The sequence below is a fragment of the Nestor notabilis genome, unplaced genomic scaffold, assembly GCF_000696875.1.
Source record: "Nestor notabilis isolate BGI_N333 unplaced genomic scaffold, ASM69687v1 scaffold10727, whole genome shotgun sequence".
NCBI lineage: Eukaryota > Metazoa > Chordata > Aves > Psittaciformes > Psittacidae > Nestor > Nestor notabilis.
The window spans coordinates 55345-75130 of record NW_009936063.1 but is presented as its reverse complement, the minus strand read 5'-3'; the positions used below and the strand labels follow the sequence as shown (position 1 = coordinate 75130).

General features: G+C 39.9%; 1 protein-coding gene across 1 annotated transcript in view; it reads left to right on the top strand.

Moving 5' to 3' along the window:
* LOC104408519 (plasminogen-like) overlaps positions 1 to 16465 on the top strand; it is a 22546-nt gene extending 6081 nt beyond the window's left edge. Inside the window, exons 6-19 of the mRNA XM_010018157.1 lie at positions 483 to 612; positions 736 to 854; positions 2295 to 2457; positions 3437 to 3567; positions 4406 to 4568; positions 6083 to 6273; positions 7235 to 7383; positions 8097 to 8190; positions 10082 to 10199; positions 11226 to 11300; positions 11833 to 11973; positions 13571 to 13677; positions 15151 to 15296; positions 16307 to 16465. Coding sequence (XP_010016459.1) covers positions 483 to 612; positions 736 to 854; positions 2295 to 2457; positions 3437 to 3567; positions 4406 to 4568; positions 6083 to 6273; positions 7235 to 7383; positions 8097 to 8190; positions 10082 to 10199; positions 11226 to 11300; positions 11833 to 11973; positions 13571 to 13677; positions 15151 to 15296; positions 16307 to 16465 — 1886 coding nt within the window. The remainder of the gene's footprint in view (positions 1 to 482; positions 613 to 735; positions 855 to 2294; positions 2458 to 3436; positions 3568 to 4405; positions 4569 to 6082; positions 6274 to 7234; positions 7384 to 8096; positions 8191 to 10081; positions 10200 to 11225; positions 11301 to 11832; positions 11974 to 13570; positions 13678 to 15150; positions 15297 to 16306) is intronic.
* The last annotated feature ends 3321 nt before the right edge of the window (positions 16466 to 19786 follow it).

Genomic DNA, 19786 nt, shown 5'->3' with positions numbered 1-19786 from the left:
TTCCTGCTATTTCTTCTTGCTTTATTATTGCAGATTGGTTTTAAATGTTAATTTAGTTCAAGCTGGAGCTTAAGAAGCTGTAAACACAAAGGTTGTTTTCCTAACCGGCTCCAGTCATCAAGGTAATTTTGTAAACATGGAGGAACTGAACTTTTTTAATCATTTGCTGATATTGTCCTGCTCTTAACCCTAGCTATTTATTTAATTTTAACAAGAGTAAAGATTGACCCAAGTGCTGTGCTATGTACAAAATTCCCATTGCTATCAGTACATACAGATACGTGACAAAGTCCTCCCTCCAAATGACACGTATCTCTAAAGCTTTATTCATTTGGCTAGGCTGTAATGGGTGGTCTTCTGGATTCTTTTCATCATTAACTGGAGAAAAACCCTCCTTTCCTTTCAATGTAGTCTTCCATGAATTGATCAGGATCAGAATTCATGGGCTGGTGCAAACCTTGCTTTATCTTCATCCTGCTTAGCCCCAATAGTGGAGTGCATGCGATGTAATGGTGAAGATTATCATGGAGAAGTTTCCAGAACAGAGTCTGGGCTTGAATGCCAGCGCTGGGATGCCCAAGAGCCTCATATGCATGGATTTACCCTGAAACAGTGAGTCACACTCAGTGCTGAATTCTTTCTCACAGTGCCTGGGAGTCCCTGCCTGCAGAGAGCCTAATTGCTACAGCTGTCCATAGCTGACTCACAAACTTCTCCTTCATTTTCAACATGCAGCTTTCCAGAGAAGGATCTGAAGATGAACTACTGCCGTAATCCTGATGGTGAACTTCGGCCCTGGTGTTTCACTACCAGCCCGACTAAACGCTGGGAATATTGCAACATTCCTCGTTGCAGTGAGTCTTAATTTCTAAGATCACTTCGGACGGTAGCTCTTCTCATTAAAATAATGAAGGGAGGGGAAAGACAAGAAATCACAGTTCTGAGTAACCTGAGGAAATCCTTGTGAACCAGGGAAAGTGAACATTAATTAGCAGAATTACTCACTAAATTTCTGTTACATAAAATCACGTAAGGTCAGTGAGGATGCAGGTCTCACAAAGTAAAATAATGTCAAAGATGTTACAGAAAACTTAATTTTTCTTAAACCACCTTAAGTTTCCATTCACCTGAGAGACAGGGCATTCAGACTAAATCAGGTGCTAGTTTTCAGCTGACCTTCTAACTCTTGGAAATCACCTAAATCACCATGTGGCCACACTGAGATACTTTACCTGGGTCTGGCCAGCACAGCTGGAACTGCCTTTTTCTTATCAACACATGAATTCTGAGAAATAAGTTCAGACTTCAGGAGAAAAACCTGACTTATCAGTGAGCTAGCTTAACCCATTAAGCTGAGCACACTAAATCTAGACACTTCCAAAGCGCTGAATAATGAGATTAGCACTGGTGTTTGTGGAACTGGAGTGGACTTCGAGAAATTGTTGTTGCTTTTATCTCTAAAGCTTGTTTTCTTATGCTTCTGCACTTGCCAGTGCTCTAAGTAGCAGCAAGTGTTTTCTAGATGTAGTTCACCTCATCATGCTCAATTACAGATGGAAGAATCACTATATATAGACTTCTGTATCATAAAGTAAACTGTAAAAGTTACCATAGCCTCTCCATTTTGTGCTTAAAGAAAGTTTAAGGAACAGGCCAGCCTTTTACAGTTATACTTGTCTCCTTGTGAAATTCCATATACAAGGTATATATAACAGGTATGCACTGTAGATTCATTTTCTCTCTGCCTTCTGTGGGTTCTGTGTTTCTGATGGTTACTTTTACTTTCTTTGCCGTTCTCCACATGCCCAGACTTTTTCTTCCACTCCTCCTTCCACACCACTTTCCTAATTCACTGACTCCAGAGGCTCAGCTCTGAAGGCTATTTTGCTTTCTCTCACAATTTCTTCTTGGCCCTTTTTGTGTTTCCACCTTCTCCGTGTGTATTATATTAATGTGCTCCCTTCATCCCACTTGTTTTTACAAGACTCTACATGACTACTTACTGCCTTTCCAGCTCTGTTCTCAGGGGACTGCAGGCACAAAGTCTGGCTCAACTCGGCAAAGTTATTTACTGACTGCTGCAAAAGGGCAGACACAGGACATCTGTCTGGCAGTCCAACTGCTTGTGAAAAAGTACACTTCGGTTTTGCCATGGCTTCCAGCAAATGTCACCTCTGCTGAAAGAAAAAAGTGCACTTCCAACATTCTGGAAAACAAAGCTGTTTTAAAGACATTTGAAAACAGGAGTTAGCAGTAGTTTTCTTTTCTTTTCTTTTTTTTAAATCCTATTGCAGCTACACACCCCCCAGTCTCTGGCCTGGGCTCCCAGTGTCTTTCAGGGAAAGGAGAAGGCTATCGAGGCAGGATAGCCATCACTGAATCGGGAAATGCCTGCCAACGCTGGAACACGCAGTTTCCTCACAAACATGGCTGGATTCCTGATAGATATCCCTGCAAGTATGCTGTACCTCATTGTTTTATCAAATACCAAAGAATATAGTTATTCCTTACCGATCCAGGTGCAGACGAGTACAGGTTTTCCACAGTTATGTTGATAAGCTGTTTTCTCACCTTTTGTCTGCTCTCAATACTTCCATTCAGGTCTTGCTCTCCATTTTTTTCAGCATTCCTTTTTTTTTCACTAGCTGCTTTGTTCTCATGCTTTGCCAGGGAAGGTTGGACCTGATGTTCCTTGATGTCCCTTCCAACCTGGTATTCTGTGATTCTGTGATGCTGGGATCACCTGTCTGCTTCACTACAGAGTTATAAGTATTTAGTACTTCTAAGTTAAAAATCCCCTGTCTTTGTTTTGGCACACTTTCAATGTGTTACTCTTCTGAAAAGTGATGCTCCAAGGTCCAAGATGCTCCAATACATCCTCAAGCTCCAGGTCAGAGGAGATGGGTTTGTGGAGCATTATCAATAGACAGGGTAGCTGGGATTGACCAGGCTTTCAGCTCCATATTTTGATCCTGTGAGTTGTGAAATGGGTCCTGCAAGGTTTCCTGGGCATGTGAAAACCCGTCTGTTATCACAGGGCAGAGAGCAGCATGTGCCGGTGCTCATATGCACACACTTTCAGGATCAGTCTGTGACATCCAGCCTTGCCTGGTTCTGACCATTACAGTCAAGTACACCAATGGTTTGTGTTTTGGAGTCAGCTTTTACTGCTGTATCTTTGCTTCAAAAACAAGAGCTTTGGAAAAGTTCTTCATATATCATCAGACTTCAGACTGTAAATTCAAAGGCTGCTGCCCGTAAGTTCCAAAGTAGTCATGCATAAGGTAATTAATCTCCAAAAAGAATAAATGTAACCACTGAGTTGAGTTCTGCATGCAGTAGTTGTTAATAGTCTTGCACACAACTCTTTAGCCATTGAAACACAACTCTTTACTCATAGAAATCCAGAGATTTAAAGATGTCTTTTCTGTTTCAGGGGCTTAGAAGAAAACTACTGCAGAAACCCCAATGGAGAAAAGAGACCTTGGTGCTACACTACCACCAGCAGCGTTCGGTGGGAATATTGTGCAATTCCCCTCTGTGATGAGACAGAACAAGGGATTGTTGGTATGAGTAGTAGAGCGTGTTTGAGATAAGGGCTTTAAAACAGTGAGAAATTTATTGTTTCTCATTGTAAATGTGTTAAATCTTTTTTCAGTCATTTTGTCACTGTTGCTAATGCAGTTTTTCTGATTGGCATGTTACAAAACCTGCCAAATCATGGTTAAGGAAGTGCAGTGAAGGATGTAAGTCACCACTGCCCTAACAAAAGAGTTACAGGATAGAAGAGGTTTATTTTTCTAATGTTCCTTTTTTCACAAAGGTAGGGCATTTTTATCAAGTTAATTGAAAAATTAAAAGCAGGTTTAAATATATGAAAAAGTGTTAAGTAAAAGGAAGTCCCATTTTTGAAAAGTAGCCACAAAGGAGAGGACAGAGGCTTCCAAAGTAATAAAAATATCATCTGAAACAGCCATTCATTAAAGCACAAAAAACTCAAGAAAATCTTAGTGCAAACACAAGGATAATAGAGAGGTTAAAGTCTAACATAATGTCCATTTTAGAAATACACCAGGGGCAAAATCACTAGCATTTAATCTTTGAGAACTTTGCATTTGAACTTTCTGATCTTTAATTCAAGCACGTTCACATACCAAAATGAAACTGAGTGATGAACCCTCCACTGAATGACATCTGACATATGAGGTTAATCTGTGAAATCTTTCTAAATATCTTTGGAAATGCCCTTCCATTTCTCATGCTGGCCATGACGCTCTCACTGGACCTTGTCTGTATAAATAAGTCAGTCATTCTCATCATCCTGTGTGTTTGATGCTTTCTTGTGCATACTCAGTAAGAACATAAAATCATGATGCAAAAGACCAGTTTCTGTTGTTCATTGCAGATGTGACTATGACAGCTGCTGTCCTCATAGAGGAGTGCTACCGAGGCAAAGGCCAGAGTTATCGTGGCACAACTTCCATTACTGCATCAGGAAAAAAATGCCAGGCCTGGAACTCCATGTTCCCACACAGGCATGAAAAAACCCCGGACAGATTCCCAGATGCGTATGTTTATCTCACCTTTTCTTGCTTTATCTTACATTGACTATTGCTGATTGTATTGTCTTTGCACACTCATGCTTTAAAACACTGTAGGGGGATGTACCTATGAAAGAGAATTTGCCAAAGATGCAGAAACACTCTCTGTAAGTCTCATTTTTAAAAGCCACATTTTCTTGTTTAAATTCTGAGTAAAATACAACCATGTACCTTTACTTTTAAATCTGAGCTTCTCTAACCAACACCAGGAGACTTGTATCCAGAGTCTGTGTACCTGCTGAAAAGTTCTGGTTATGAATTTGAGACCTTTGTTGTGGCCTTTCTATCAATTTCATCTGGGGAGAACACAGCATTTATGCTGCAAAACAAAGAGTCAGATATACTACAATTAGAACTACCACTTAAATGTTCTTTGTAGTTGGAATTGGGCACCCAGAATTGCATACACTGAATTTTCCCCCTTAATTTGTCTTCTTCAGACTGGCAAAACTGGACCAGCAATGACTTAGAGAGCTGATCATAATTACTAATATGCCAGCTTTTAATAAGCGTAGGAAAGCAATAAGATGACAATTGCTAGGAAATCCATCATTGTTTGGTGGATTACAAGTATAAACAGGAAGGCTGATTGATAGTTTTCTGTTCTTTTAACTTTTTTATGATGTCACCCTAAATAAAGTTTTTGGAAATTTTCAGTTATATTTTGGCATCAAAAATACTGATGTATTGAAACCGGAACATCCTCAGAGGGGATGTTGTTTTCCACAAACATTTAAAAAAATTGAAATCAAGCTGTGAAAAAGAGGAATTGACATGTTCTAGCGTATTAATAATTAAAAAAAAAAGGATTTGAGGGTTTTTATTCTGTGACTGTTGTGATTGAGGATGAGAAAATACTGTTACTCTGCAGATTATTGAAGAGAGAAATTCTACTTCCCTCTCCCCCAACAAACATTCAGTAGAAGTATTTTGGTTTGATTTGGTTTGCTTTGCTTTGTTTTGTTGTGGTTTGGTTTGGTTTGTTTGGGGGGGTCATTTGCATAAATACTTATTTGCCATTCTTCTGAACATGAAAAAGAACTCTTTGACATTTAAAAATAAACAATTTGGAAAAGCATAATTGCCCACCAATAGTATGGATCTTCCTGTATATTTATTACTAATTCACTCTTTGACACAATTGTGTATGCTTATTCGTATATACTTAGAAATGAAATTATTTGTATACCAGGCATTTAGTTACCTAGTACACTGACATATTGCAGCCAGAATTTAAGTCAGTTGTTGAATTAGGTTTCCTTATGCATAAATATGTTCATGATTGCTGTACATATGAAATATAACTCTCCACTCATATCGCAGCCTTAAATCTGTTTGCTGGTAATGGGATATTTAGCAATAAGTAAAAAACCAATTAACTAATTTTTTTTTACGTAGTGCAGATCCTCATCTTTTTGGCAAGGTATTCCTATGATTACTTTCATTCTTGTACACCATGACTATTGTACTGATTTTTGCAGTGATCTGAGGGACAACTATTGTAGAAACCCAGATGGTGATAACAGCCCATGGTGTTTCACCACCGACCCCAGCGTGACATGGGAGTACTGCAACCTCAAGAGGTGTGATGATCATACACAAGAACACACACCAAATGACCCCCCTGCAACAACGTCACGAAACATTGGCCTGACTACACCCAATGCACCTGGTAACAGTTGGCTATAAGTGTCATCTCCAGTAGAGTCTGTGGGTAAAGTAAATACTACTCTATTAAAACTACTCTTGAGTAGGGCTGCAACGTAACAGTCACATCCCTTTTCCAGTTTTCAGATCTATACTGCTGAATTTTGCAGCAGGTACTCTTTAGTCAGTTCATATCAGTAGCCTGTGTCATTTTACAGTACACTCTGTAGGATATCTATTTCATCTGGGGGAAAAAGAGGAACTTACTTAAACGAAATTTCCAGTGTTTCTGTGTGCTACTGAAATACAATCATAGTGAATGCTGTTATTATAGGCATATTGCTTGTGCTGTGCTTTATGTTTTCAGGAGGTTGACCTTAGCTTGTTGTATTGCTTTGTAAAATGTATGCACCAAAAGAAACAATTTTTTGCTCTGTCCTGCTTTCTTGCTTTCTTAAATAGTCCATGTAGGTCAAAGTGGTGTGACATTTCTTAATGTATAGTAGATCTTTCAATGGACTATTTAATTTGCAAAAGAAGGTGGCAGGGTTGGATAAAAGATATGTTCTTAAACGGAGCTGTATACTCTTACTCATGTGCAGCAGAAGTGCCTGAAGCAATGTCCTTGGAAGCAAAAATTGCTTTTTCAGTCCAGTGGGCTGCTAACTCTGAAATATGCTTCTCTCATGGAAAGTGCTTACTGGTACCAACTTAGCAATGATCTTGGAGTCTTTTTAGATATTTGTAACCTGTTACAAAAAAAGTTTAGCCTGAATTTCCTTAAATGTTCTTCCAATGTACATCCAGGAAAACATCCACCTTGACAAACTAAGGGATCCCATCAGAGGGTACATTTTTGTCTTTCTGCTCTAGACTCTAGAGAGTATGCAAGTCCTAAAGGTACTTACTCTGGCTTGTTTCTGCTTATCACCACCACATACAGATTCAGTAGCTAACAATAATTTCCTTTTCCTCTTTTTTCACAGACTGCATTAACGGTGATGGTAAAGATTATCGTGGGACAGTGGCAAAAACTGCAAGGGGCAGAACTTGTCAAGAGTGGAGTTCTCAGAAACCTCACAGCCACAGACATTTCACTCCCATGACTCATCCAAGAGCAGGCCTGGATAAAAATGTAAACAGCTCCTAATGCCATTGGTATCATTGAACATTATCTCCCTTCTCCATGATGCCTCAGTAATCGCTTCAGGTTCAATATTTATAGACCAAGTGTACCTGGAAGTCATTGAATTGATAGCCCAGACCTATAATAGCATTGGAGAGGGAAGGATGCATTTTTTCATTACTTAGGATGTTGGTACTTCAAGTACAGATGTATGCCATGTGGTTGATGCTGACAGGGAAGCAGCACAAAAGAAATCATGCAGCACTTCCCGGATTTCTGCCAGCCCCAAAGTGATGCCTTTTGTTGTTTGTCACAAACTCAGCAGGCTTCTGGCAAATTCTCAGAGGTGATCTAACTTTCTCTCACTGACTGGAAGAAGGATTAGGCCAACAATAAAAGTTTTAGTGCAAAGCAGTTAGCCATCCTATGTCAAACTTTACTTAAGAGGCTTTAAAAAGCACTAGAGCTAGGTGACTTAAGAAAATGATAGCAATTTAATCATATTTTCCTTATTTCACCTAATGGTTTTGAGATACAGGAAAGAAAGATTTTTACTTTTTTCTTTTTTATTAGAGGAAATAGTAAAAGCATGTAACATCCAGGGGAAAAATAGTTGGGGGAAATAATTCAAAGTTTTCATTTAAAAAACATGCACTTATAGACTTCTTCATTCTGTGGCTAACATTTGGAGTCTTCATTCTCTGTTTTTGTAATTATTACAGTATTGCAGGAATCCTGATGGAGATGTAAATGGTGTTTGGTGCTTCACAACAGACCCAGAAAAAAAATGGGAGTACTGTGAAATCCCACGCTGCTGTAATTATCTTTAAAGACTCTTCTGTCCTCCCTTTCTACAACTTGTTATGATGATTACAAAATGTTTCCAGTCCCACCATAAAAAACTGCAGTAGGCGGTAGCTTTAGCTTTGAATTTAGGTCTGTATGGAAGTTGGGTGCAATCATGCACCTGTACAGTTAGCCAAAGTTTAGATAACCTGGCTCTAAGAACCATCAGTAAGATTTCATAGATAATAATCTGTGTGCATTTTACCATCAGTGAAGCTAAGCGCTCAGAGTTGCTAGCTGAATTTGAAATATCTAATGGAGCTGTGAAGAGACATATTCCTTCCCTGGGCTCCTTAAACACAGGAGAGGATTTCCTTGATGTTCATGCTAGCCTTTCCATGTACTTTGTGGCAGGACTGATGCCATCAAATCATGCTCATACACTTTTCCTGTTAGTTGGGAGCACAGAGATGATATCCTTTGAAACCCCTTTCATTCTCTACTGACTTATTTTTATTCTGATTTGGATATTAAAATAATCTGTTCCTAGATATTTTGCCTTTCTTTTGGGGTAGGGATTGAACTTGGTCCTGGATACACAGGTTTTCTTAATTTTATTTTTTTAATTATTATTTAGGGACATTAACCAGTACACTGAGCAGGTGTAGTGTTTGCTGAAAAATTAAGCACTGAAAGAGACTTCACCTTTTGTGGTCTCCTGGCAGTGGGCATCAATAACAGCTGTAATGCTGTTTGGCACACCTGGCAGTCATCTCATTTGCTTTGCTCTTCCCTTCCTTGCCTGCATTTTGACATAATTATATTTTATATATATCTGGCAGGGATATGGAAAGTCAATTCTTCATCTCATGTATTAGTATTACTACAGCAACATCTAGAGGCCAGGCACCTGCTCTGTTGGACAATGTGGCAATACAAAAGAATGAAGAGTGGTCACTGTCTCAGAAGTATGTGACATTCTTCATGCTGGCCATCTAATATATTCCTCTATGCAGCAGTGCGTTGTGATTGTACACTTTAATTTTGTTAACAAGACCTAAGAGCTGCATTGACAAAAAGAATAAGGAATGGCATACAAACAACACATACCACAGTAAAAACCTGCTCCCTGGCACTGCTGTAGTGGAGCTTCACTTTGAGATCTGATTTCTTTTCAAAAGAGCCTTCGAATGCTAGATTTTTTTAATTAAGATGTAAGGGAACCTTATAGTCTCTTACCTTTGATTACTTTATTAATTGTCTTGTGCTGGAACTAAAAAATGTACACTCGTAGCACCATATGGAGCTCTGAAAGGAATTACTCAAGTCCTTACCAAGCACCCAAGCTCAATCCATTTTTAAAAAGTTCAGAGTGATTTAGATTAACAAGAAAGTAGGGTGAGGACAAAATTAGACTATTTTATGACAAGGAGGCAGTGACTCAATTTTATTTGTAATCCAGGGATTAGTTTGAACTCAACAAGGGTGTACGCTGCAATGTTCTAAAAATTTAGAAATTATTACTATTGTCTGGGCAATAAACTCTTACACTTTCTTTAGCTCTTCAGCTTCCCTCTAGATTTTCTTTTGGGTTTGGGACTGATTGTATTTTTATTTATGCTATCTAACTGTGTCCAAATACTTGACATAGTTAGAAATTTTTTCTAGGTAAATTAGTATTTTCTCATGCCAAATGTGATATATTAGCCCCAGGTTTAAATGCTCACTTAATGATAATATAATGGAGTCTAAAGATACTGATTGCTTCTTTACCCTTGTTTTCTGTTAGCCAGCGTAAAGAGTGAAAGCCTAAGGAAGATAAAAAAATATCTTATGCCTTTCCCTTTTCATCTGATTGCACTGTGGATGGCATTACAGAACTGCTTTAAAATTCTCCATTGTATCTTCTTTTATTTTGTAGCTTCTTCTGAGAATGAATGTGGAAAAGTCCTAGTGAGGAGTGAGCGAGGCTGTGAGCAATACAGCATGTGCAACGCACCTCCAGGGTCTTGGCCTTGGCACGTCAGTCTCAGGACAAGGTACTGGTGTTCCAGACTGTATCACCATGCATGGGCACCAGGGTTTCACAAAGAATAGGCATTAAAAAGAGACTAACAGAAAACCATGCATATGCTTCTGGAGACTGGCCTTGGTTTCTGTACAAAATGCCTTATCATATAAAACAAACTCTTTTTGGTTTTTTTTAATCATAATGTTCTCATATAGCTACTTATTGGGTCATTAATCCCAAAGTCATCACTTTCTCCTGAATCTTGACCTGCAGATGTTAAGTAAACCCTTTTTTACCAAAATGGGGAAGGAATAATTCCCACTGAGGACAGTGACAGTCAACTGTATTTTGCAGTGGGGGATTTAAGCCCAGGCATATAGCCACCAGACTGCAATGTTTATGAACGGATTTTTATCATCCCTTTTCACCCAGCATCCAGTCTGGTTCAAATGTAAATTGTGCTGTAATCACCCTAGTTGTGTTAGAAGCCATAGGAAGACCATCATTTCTCAATATAAAAGACAATTATGCATAGCATTTCCACAGTCAAAATCAGAATGGCTGACGATGAAGATGTGAAGAAGTGCTTACAGAAAGGCTAATGAAAATTTCTATAGAGTTGTTGACAGTCACCACAATAAATATTATCTCAAAAAAATTACAAGCCCACAGTAAGGTTTGTTTAAAGAACTAATCCAAAGCAAACCTACAAATTGGAAGATGTATCCATTTATGAATTGATCATCAGCACAAACCCGTGTGAAATTGTTAGGAAATATGATTTTTTTTGTTAAGTTCCTGAAAGCAAGTGTGCCCTGTTGCAAAAATTTCACCTGTGTGTCAAATTTCTTCTTATGTTTGTCCTTCTGAAGAAAATAAAGCTTGTTCTTTGAAAAGCTGTGCTTGATATCTCTTGCCATTGGCAAAAGACACACTATGTCTGGTAAAAGGTTTGAATAAGGAGCATATTGCTAATTTACTAACATTTCCCATTCTGCACAGCACAGATGGTGGAGAATTGTCTTAACGAATGTCACTGTCTTCTCTATTCTAGTACCGCTGAACATCATTGTGCTGGCAGTCTGATACATCCACAGTGGGTCCTTACTGCAGCTCGCTGCTTGCAAGAGTGAGTATCTGCTAGAATGAGTGACAGGCATTTCCTAAATCTGTATGAGAAAAATCAACAGAGGAGCAAGATGTACTCAATAAGGCACTTCCTTTACTCCTTATTTTCTGGCTTTCAGGCCAGACACTCAATTTTTATCTTCTGCTCCTGCCCCAGTCAAACAGTAGCAGAGCACAACAGAGGTTACTTCTGTTGCCTGCCCCTCTCCCCACTCCAAAGCACGCAAAAAAAGGTGCTAGTGATGTGTTGGTGTTAATTGCACTTGGTAAAACTGTGGTTTTGGGAGTTGTGAACACTACAAGAAGGTGCCACTTTATTTGCAGCTCATGGAATTTTTCACCATCATAAAAATCAGACTGTTAAAAGTGCCACATTTTCCTTTTCCCCAAGAATCAGTGAGGGCATCTATGTTCAGAAGCAGCAGACTGACCAGCTTGTTAATTGCAGTTCTCCAGGGAAGTCACGAGTTACATGAGTGACATTCCTGATAACATGTATGGATGTATAACCTTGCCACTGTTGTTTCTTCCAGGTCAACAGAGACTTCTTCCTACAGGGTTTTTCTTGGAATACAGAGTCTCAACATAGCAGAGCCATCCCTGCAAATCCAAAGTGTTCAGAAAGTGTTAAAGGAACCAAGTGGAGCAGACATTGCTTTGATAAAGTTGAGCAGGTACCATTTCAGTCCAAGTTTTCCACCCCTAACACCTTTATTCTGTAGTCACAAGTTAGCTTAACCTGGGGTTAGCTCTCAGGGATGATTGTGGGTGGTATGAGAGTATAAGAATCCCTTTGAGTGTTAGCATTGGCATCTGTTCAAGGGTGAACTCTGAACATCTCTCCTGCTGAACAACCCCTTTGGCAGAACCCGTGCAAACTCCTTACACAGTTTAGGGAAGGCAAGGACCACTTATTACGGGAGGGATTGTCATGAGGAATTCCTACGTCAGAGGCCTGTGAGACAGAGCCAATGTCCACTCTGTGATTGTTGCAATCCCATTTTAATCATAGAATAGTTAGGGTTGGAGAGATCATCTAGTTCCAACCCCTCTGCCATGGGCAGCGACACCACACACTAAACCATGTCACCCAAGGCTCTGTCCGACCTGGCCTTGAACACTGCCAGGGATGGAGCATTCACAGCTACCTTGGGGTGGCAACCCATTCCAGTGCCTCACCACCCTCATTGTGAAGAACTTCTTCCTTGTATCTAACCTAAACTTGCCCTCTTTAAGTTTGAACCTGTTACCCCTTGTCTTATCACTACAGTCCCTAATGAAGAGTCCCTCTCCAGCATCCTTGTAGGCCCCCTTCGGATACTGGAAGGCTGCTATGAGGTCTCCACGCAGCCTTCTCCAGGCTGAACAGCCCCAACTTTTTCAGCCTATCTTCATAAGGCAGGTGCTCCAGCCTTTTATCCTCGTGGCCTCCTCTGGACCTGCTCCAACAGCCTCATGTCCTTCTTATGTTAAGGACACCAGAACCACACAGTACTGCAAATGAGGTCTCACAAGAGAGAGTAGAGTCAAACGCTTTGCACAAGCCCTAGTAGATGACATCAACTGCTCTGCCCCTGTCCACCAGTTCTGTGGACCCATCATAGAAGGCTAATGAATTGGTCAGGCAGGATTTGTCCTTAGTGAAGCCATGTTGGCTGTCACCAACCACCTCATTGTTTTTCATGTGCCTTAGCATACTTTCCATGAGAATCTACTCCAAGATTTTATCAGGTTCTAGAGTTAGTAATGTGTGAGATATTGTGTGTCATCTACAGTTTTAGCACCCATGTAATCAGAGGAGAAAGGAATTTTCTGCAGCTTCATCTTTGTCTGCTTATTTACTCATCCATCCATCCTTCTCTCCTCCCATGAAGTCCCTGAAAATGTCCATGGTCTCTGAGGAAAGGACGATCTGAGATAAGTCAGGCTCACACCACCTACAAGGATTATTAAGGGCTGGGCTTGGACTTGTGCATGTTCCTGTATGCACCTCAGGGGTAACCACAGATCAGCTCTTTAGTACTACACACTGCAAACACACTCACACTGTGACTGTGCCAACAGAAACATCCCAGAGACTTTCAGTTGCTGTTAACTAACCTCTTTTTTTCACTTAGTGACTAATCTTGCAACCATCTATACAGTTGTAGGGCACCATCAGCTTCTCCACCCTTCCCCACAGAATTTCTGTGCAGACCCTTCTGCGTACGAAAAGTGAACCAGCTGATGGTCATTTTAAGAAGGATCTATTAATTATTCTTTGTTTTCCAGTCCTGTAGCAATTACTGACCGTGTTAAACCAGTTTGTTTGCCTGAAACCAATCTGATGGTAGGAAGAAACGCAGTATGTTTTCTAACTGCCTGGGGGAAAACAAGAGGTAAAGCATATTTGGTGCGGTTGATAACTTAGGCTTTTCAAATCCTACCCAAAAAGATGTGGTTTATTTCTTTTGTTTTATTATTTTTGTTTTATTTCTTGCTCCTCATTGGTCACATCAACTGAATTCATCAAACAGGAGAAAGAGAAATGAGAATTACCACCTTTTATCCCTGTCTATTTTGGTCTTTCTTCAGCTTACGTACACACTATATTTGCACAAATAAGCGTAATACTCAAATAATGCCCTTGCCTTTAATTTTGATCTTCAGATACACATTTTTTTAACATTTGAATGAAGTTTGCACTTGCCTTCCTGTAATCTAAACATTATTGCCTGCATAGACTTCTGCAGGGACCCACATTTGTTTCAGACTGATAGAATATATGGGCAAGAATCTGCCCTCATTCAGTCCCAGCTTCCATGTACACGCTCTTGGCCTTGCTGAGCTACATGCAAGGGATGCCTTTCCCATCCAGTTTGCCAGACAGCATCTTATTAATACTCCATCTATAAAATTAAGCCAATGGATTCTTCTTTGTGTATGTGTCCATGGAATTAAAAGAAAGAAATAAAAATTAACAGAACATGTCCCTGTCGCTGAGTTTCACCATACAAAGCTTATGCATAGATTGCAGTACCTTTGTCCCTGTAAAAAGCCTGTAATATGTGTTATTTGGCTATAAAACTGATGCTATGAAAATGGTGCTTAAGAATAATCACTCTATTGTAAGTGTAACTCATCAGCATTTTCAAGAAACACTTTTGTCCAGCATAATCAGTGTTAACTGGCTTTCTTCTCACCTATTTTCCCTTTCTTACCTTGCATTTTCTCCCTTTTTGTTCAGCTTGCCACACGATGGCAGCTGCTTCCTATGTTCTAGTGATCACAGCCACAAAAAATGGTACAGGCTAGATTTCTTCTGGAAGTGCATTAGGATGGAAAAATCAACAGATGATTGTTGCATTTAGGTAGTGGGAAAGAGGGTCCTGCCATGTCATACAATTAGTTCATGAGATCTGCAGGGAAAGGAGAACGGAGACAGAGACCCACATCTAAATAAATTTTGTTTTGGGAAAATTCAACCTTGGCTTCAGGAAAATCCTCTTTGTCTGGAAAACACTTTAGGCTTGAAAGAATTCAAATTAAGTAAACCTAGGTTAACATTTTTCACCCTGGAACAAGCTGCTGCTATTGCACCATAGTGAAAGCCTATAAACAGGCACAATGGCTCAGAATACTAAGAATTTGTTTTTATTTATTTTTAACACTTCACAAAGACCACTGACAACTGCTTGTTGAGGGTAGGTATGATGCAAGTACAAAAAAGATTTAATGAGGTCCCTCAAGGAGCTCAGAGACTACTGTAGAGATGGGGATGGATCCCAGTCCTTTCGTTATTGAGGCTTAACCAGATCAAAATGCCCAGGCTACCATTTATAACTGTTATATTTTCTTGGTTGTTCATAAAGGTACCGATGCGGACAACAGATTAAAAGACGTTGAATTCCCTGTGCTTGAAAATAGAATATGTAATCTCCCTGAATTCCTGAATGGAAGTGTCAGGAATCATGAATTTTGTGGTGGGTTTACCTTTGGCAGCATAGAAAACTGTGAGGTAAGAATAATCTAGATTTGAGTGTAAGCAGATTAAATGACAATTTGTAGTTTCAAGGCTCAGAAATAGCTTCAGTAACTCAAGGTTTCTGCCTGAAGCATAAAAATTGGGGCATACGTACTGTGTTTTCTTCACTCACACAGTGAACCAGAATAGCAGGAAAATTGTGTAGGGTAGTTTTGCCTTCCTTTCAGAACTGCATGCTGGCATATCCTCCTCATAGTAGCCTAGTGTTGTGAATGCCCCACCTCACCTGAAATAAAGCCTGTAATATACTACCTGGACTTCCTTTTATTACTAGAGACAGAGGGGAAACTAGTGGCTGATTCCAGCACAGCCTGGAGTTGTACCACATCTTCATTCAATCCCTTGATTAAGTAAAGCTTAAAGTGCTTCCAGTTTCCTCATTTTCAGTAGTAGATGAAAAGACTTTAAAATGTGGTTTTCTTAATGGAGGCCATCATGATGGGAGCCTTTCAATAAAAAGCTGGTAGCTGCTTGGTGACAGAGTCAGAAAGGAAACGCTGGTCTATCTGAGCATGTGTTTAAGACTGTGCAAATGATATTTTTGACAGTGTATTTATTGGTAGGCTCACAAATCATTGGACTCTGACACCTGGATTTTAAGGAACAGCACTAAAACAATTAAACTCATTTTGACCAGGATGAAGTAGGTCAGAGGATGTGGAAAATTAAGAAACTTCCTTTTTGTGTGTGTAATTGGCTTCACAGTGAGCTGGGGATGTTCCCACATCCATGATGAGATCTTCAGAGGGCGGATCTTCAGAGCAGGGGAGTGGCCTGGATGCTTAGAAGCAACTTTGAGGTTTTTCAATTGTTTTAGTCCAGCAGGTCTAATAAAACACTCTCCCTCTCTCTACATCTGTTGCCTCAGCCATATTTTGATGCCTTCAGAGTTACCACAATATTGTTCTTACCCAAGATTTTGCTCTTTGCGTGTCTACTGTCTCCACTAGAGAACTCACCTTATTCTCTCTTCTCCTCCCTAGGCTGAAGCTGGAGGACCTTTGGTCTGCCAAGATAAGGACAGATTTGTCCAGTATGGAGTCACCTCTTGGGGACTGGATTGTACCCAGCCATCAAAGCCTGTTTTTGTTCAAATTCCTCGTTTCATTTCTTGGATTAAGAGTGCAATGGTTGCCCACTGAATCTACATGCAGGCTAGCTTTTCTGGAAAGCAGTCCATGTGTCAGAAACAGCATTCCAAGTATGGTTTTAAAATCGTAATAATTCATAAGAATCTTAAATAAATATAATTACTGGCTGAACTGGCTGAAGCAGTTATTGCAAAGAAATAGCCAAGTTGGCCAATTATTACTCTCTATCAGTGTGTCTGTGTTGCATCTGGGTAAGTCAACCATGTTGCATGTGGCAGCAGCTGTAAGGCTCCTACTTCACCCCTCTCTTTAAGACATACTCCAACTCCTAGAAGTGGTTTCTTCTTTGTTGAGAAACCTGCTTTTCTCCTCTATAAATGCAAGCAGCTGGCCTATCTCTGTGTACAAGGTCTTTCCTGTGCAAGAAACTTTACCCTAAATCACGCCTGTCCCTCTACCCGTCACTGGCATCTGCTCCCCTTTCTGTTGCTGCTCCAGGCACTGCCTAATGGCAGTTTCAGGTATTTGTTACTGTCTTTTACTAGTAGATGCTGAACTGTGCCTCCTGTGGGTCTGCCAACCTAGGAGATACCATTGCCTGTAGAGGTTTTGTACAATCTGCCTGTAGCTCACAGGTCGCAGTAGCACAAATGTGTGCAGCTGCATACTCCTCATGGAACCCGGCAACCCCACACGTTTGTCACCAAAATGCTGCTGCTGTTTCATGTAAACCAAAGGCTGTTTTTCTTGATTTCAAGGCCTAAAAAAGGCTATTCTTGCTGGACTCTCTAGTAAGTGTACCTCACAATACTATTTGGTTAGACTTGGCATAACCATCAGTGTAGCTCTCTCTGGACATTAATAAATATGACAATTTGCATTGCACTGTCCATCACAATTGGAAATTGGGTTTCTTTCCCAGAAATCCATGTGATTCATTAGCAGTCCATCCTCTTGCTACAGGATGTTTTCAGAGGCTGAAGACTCTCTTTTGCCTTCTCTTTAAAATATTCTCTGAATCTTCTTTGACTTGGGTCTGCAGTTATCTGAGCCTTTTTTGGGTGTCGTTATGTGATTTGGGGTTTTTTTTTATTTAGCTTTTATGAGAATACAATCTGGAAATCCTGCATTATTTTCTCCAGCTGATAAATGACTACCATTTCAGTTGTTTTCTTGCAGCATAGGAATTCTTGATTTACTATTAGTCATCTGTTCTGGTTTTGGCACATAGTGATGCACTACTTCTGGCAAGGCTTCTTGCATTTTCTGGCCTTTTGATGTGTCTAAATAGTAAATCTATTTTTATATTTATAAGGCAACTCGTAACTACTAGGACTGTGTCAATACATTGTCATAGGAGTTAGGAACTTGGACTCTGATTCTGACAATAAGACTTTGTCATCAGATGGCACCCTGCATCCTTGGCACACAAGTACCATCCTCTGTTTCATCTGTGCTTCTTGGGACTGCTTCAGTGCACTGTATATTCTTACTCTGTCACAGCTGCAAAAGGACCGCTTGATTTCTTTGTTTTCCTGTACCTTGAGCCTGTAGAAAGCTGCAGCACTTCAAACCTTTCAGAGTGCTAGAAGTGCTTTTTCTTCAAGACGTTATCTTGTACAAGATGTTACAAGACTAATGGGCAGTTTGTAACTAGGGAAGGTGTTGCAGACGTTGACAAAAAAGGTTGGAAAAGAAGTTACGAAGTTGCTCACAGCATTTTCTGTTTAAGTGTCCCCCCCACTTCCATCCACCTTCCACCTCGTTGTTTGTGATGAATCACTTTCTTTGGTAAAAATAGAACATGGTATGCTAGTCTTTTGGACACATAGCATATGTAAATGGAATATCTTTCAGGAATTTACTTTAAGTTAACATAGAATAAGAGAAACAATAAAGCTGATCAGCAAATTTTCCATGATTTCTAATGAAAAACGTCCTAGCTCAGGAGTTTACATGAAAGTCAGAGGAAAAAACAAACCCAAATTCCAACAACTTTTCCAGTGCTTCCTCCAGCAAATGTAAGGTGTGGACTACAATAGCAAGGTCTTTTGCACAAAAATTCTTAAAAGAATAAAGGATTTTTAGACAACATCTATTAAAGTGGAACTGTCATGAATGCTTTTATAAGTGGCTTGTAAACAAAGAAGATATTATTGTATGTTATACTCACACACATAAGCACACACTCACACAATGCACGCGCACACGTAATCTGCCAAAAAATTAAACTAATCTGAAGGTGATATTCTCACATTACTGATATATCATTGAAAATCTCACTGACTCAAGTGGTTTGAACTGATTATGCTCCACACAGCCTTGAATGGAATATAACAACATCTTTTGCTGCCTTTCCCTTTTAGCATTTCACTCCAGTAAGATTGAACTGGTTAGAATATCCTTCGTTCATGCAAGTTAGTGAGCTAAGAACAAATATGGAAATAAACCTGCATGTAAATTACAAGTAGAAACTGCAGTGGTAATTTCAATATACACATTGCATGGAAAATGGAGGTCATTTGTGCCTCTTTCCTGAAACTGTCAGGAGCAAGGAGCTATAAACATTCAACTTATTCCAGTGGCATTTTTAGACAACTGATTTCATCGCTAGCTAGAACCATCAGTAAGCAATACACTGCTGCAGGCTTCACTGTATATAAAACTGTGTAAGCATGTAGAAAAATACCAGAATGGCACCTTACAAACAGCAGGCATTTTATGGGGCCTTTGGAGGCACTTGGGCAATTGTTGGGTAAAATGCAATATCACTCCACACATTATCTCTGCTTTTCTAACCAGAAGTGGAATCGTGTTTATGCTTTTCTTCACTTTCTCTTCTACATTCTGCTGCCAAATAACCTCACCTTCATCCTAGGACTTCCCAGTAACTCCAAATATTTTGAGCAGAGGGTTAAGCTGCACCATTACATGTGAGAGGAAGGACTGATAAGATTTCAACAACCCTTCCTCCCAATGGGCTCCAGAACAGCAGTCACAGCTGAGTCTTGTGATCTGGAGCAGTGGAGACAGGAACTACTTGCTTGCTAAACCCAAAAAGGTGTAGCCATGACCTGCCAGGCACCAGCCGTTTAAGGAGCCTGAGTACAGATATTCAGTTCCTTATGCACTCTTCCAGAAAGAAAATAAAATTAAAGAGAAAAATGTACATACAGGTTGAATTCCAGGCTCTATCATATGCTACTTCTCTGTTTCTGATGTGCAGCCCTACATGTAAAGAGTGACCAGCACCTGCAGGCAGGGTGGTGACTGAAGTGCGCTGGGAGAATAACAAAATCAAGAAAGGACAAGGTTGTGTGCAGAACGTGCTCCCACTAACAGAAATGTGGCATAGGCTACAGCAGATCACCA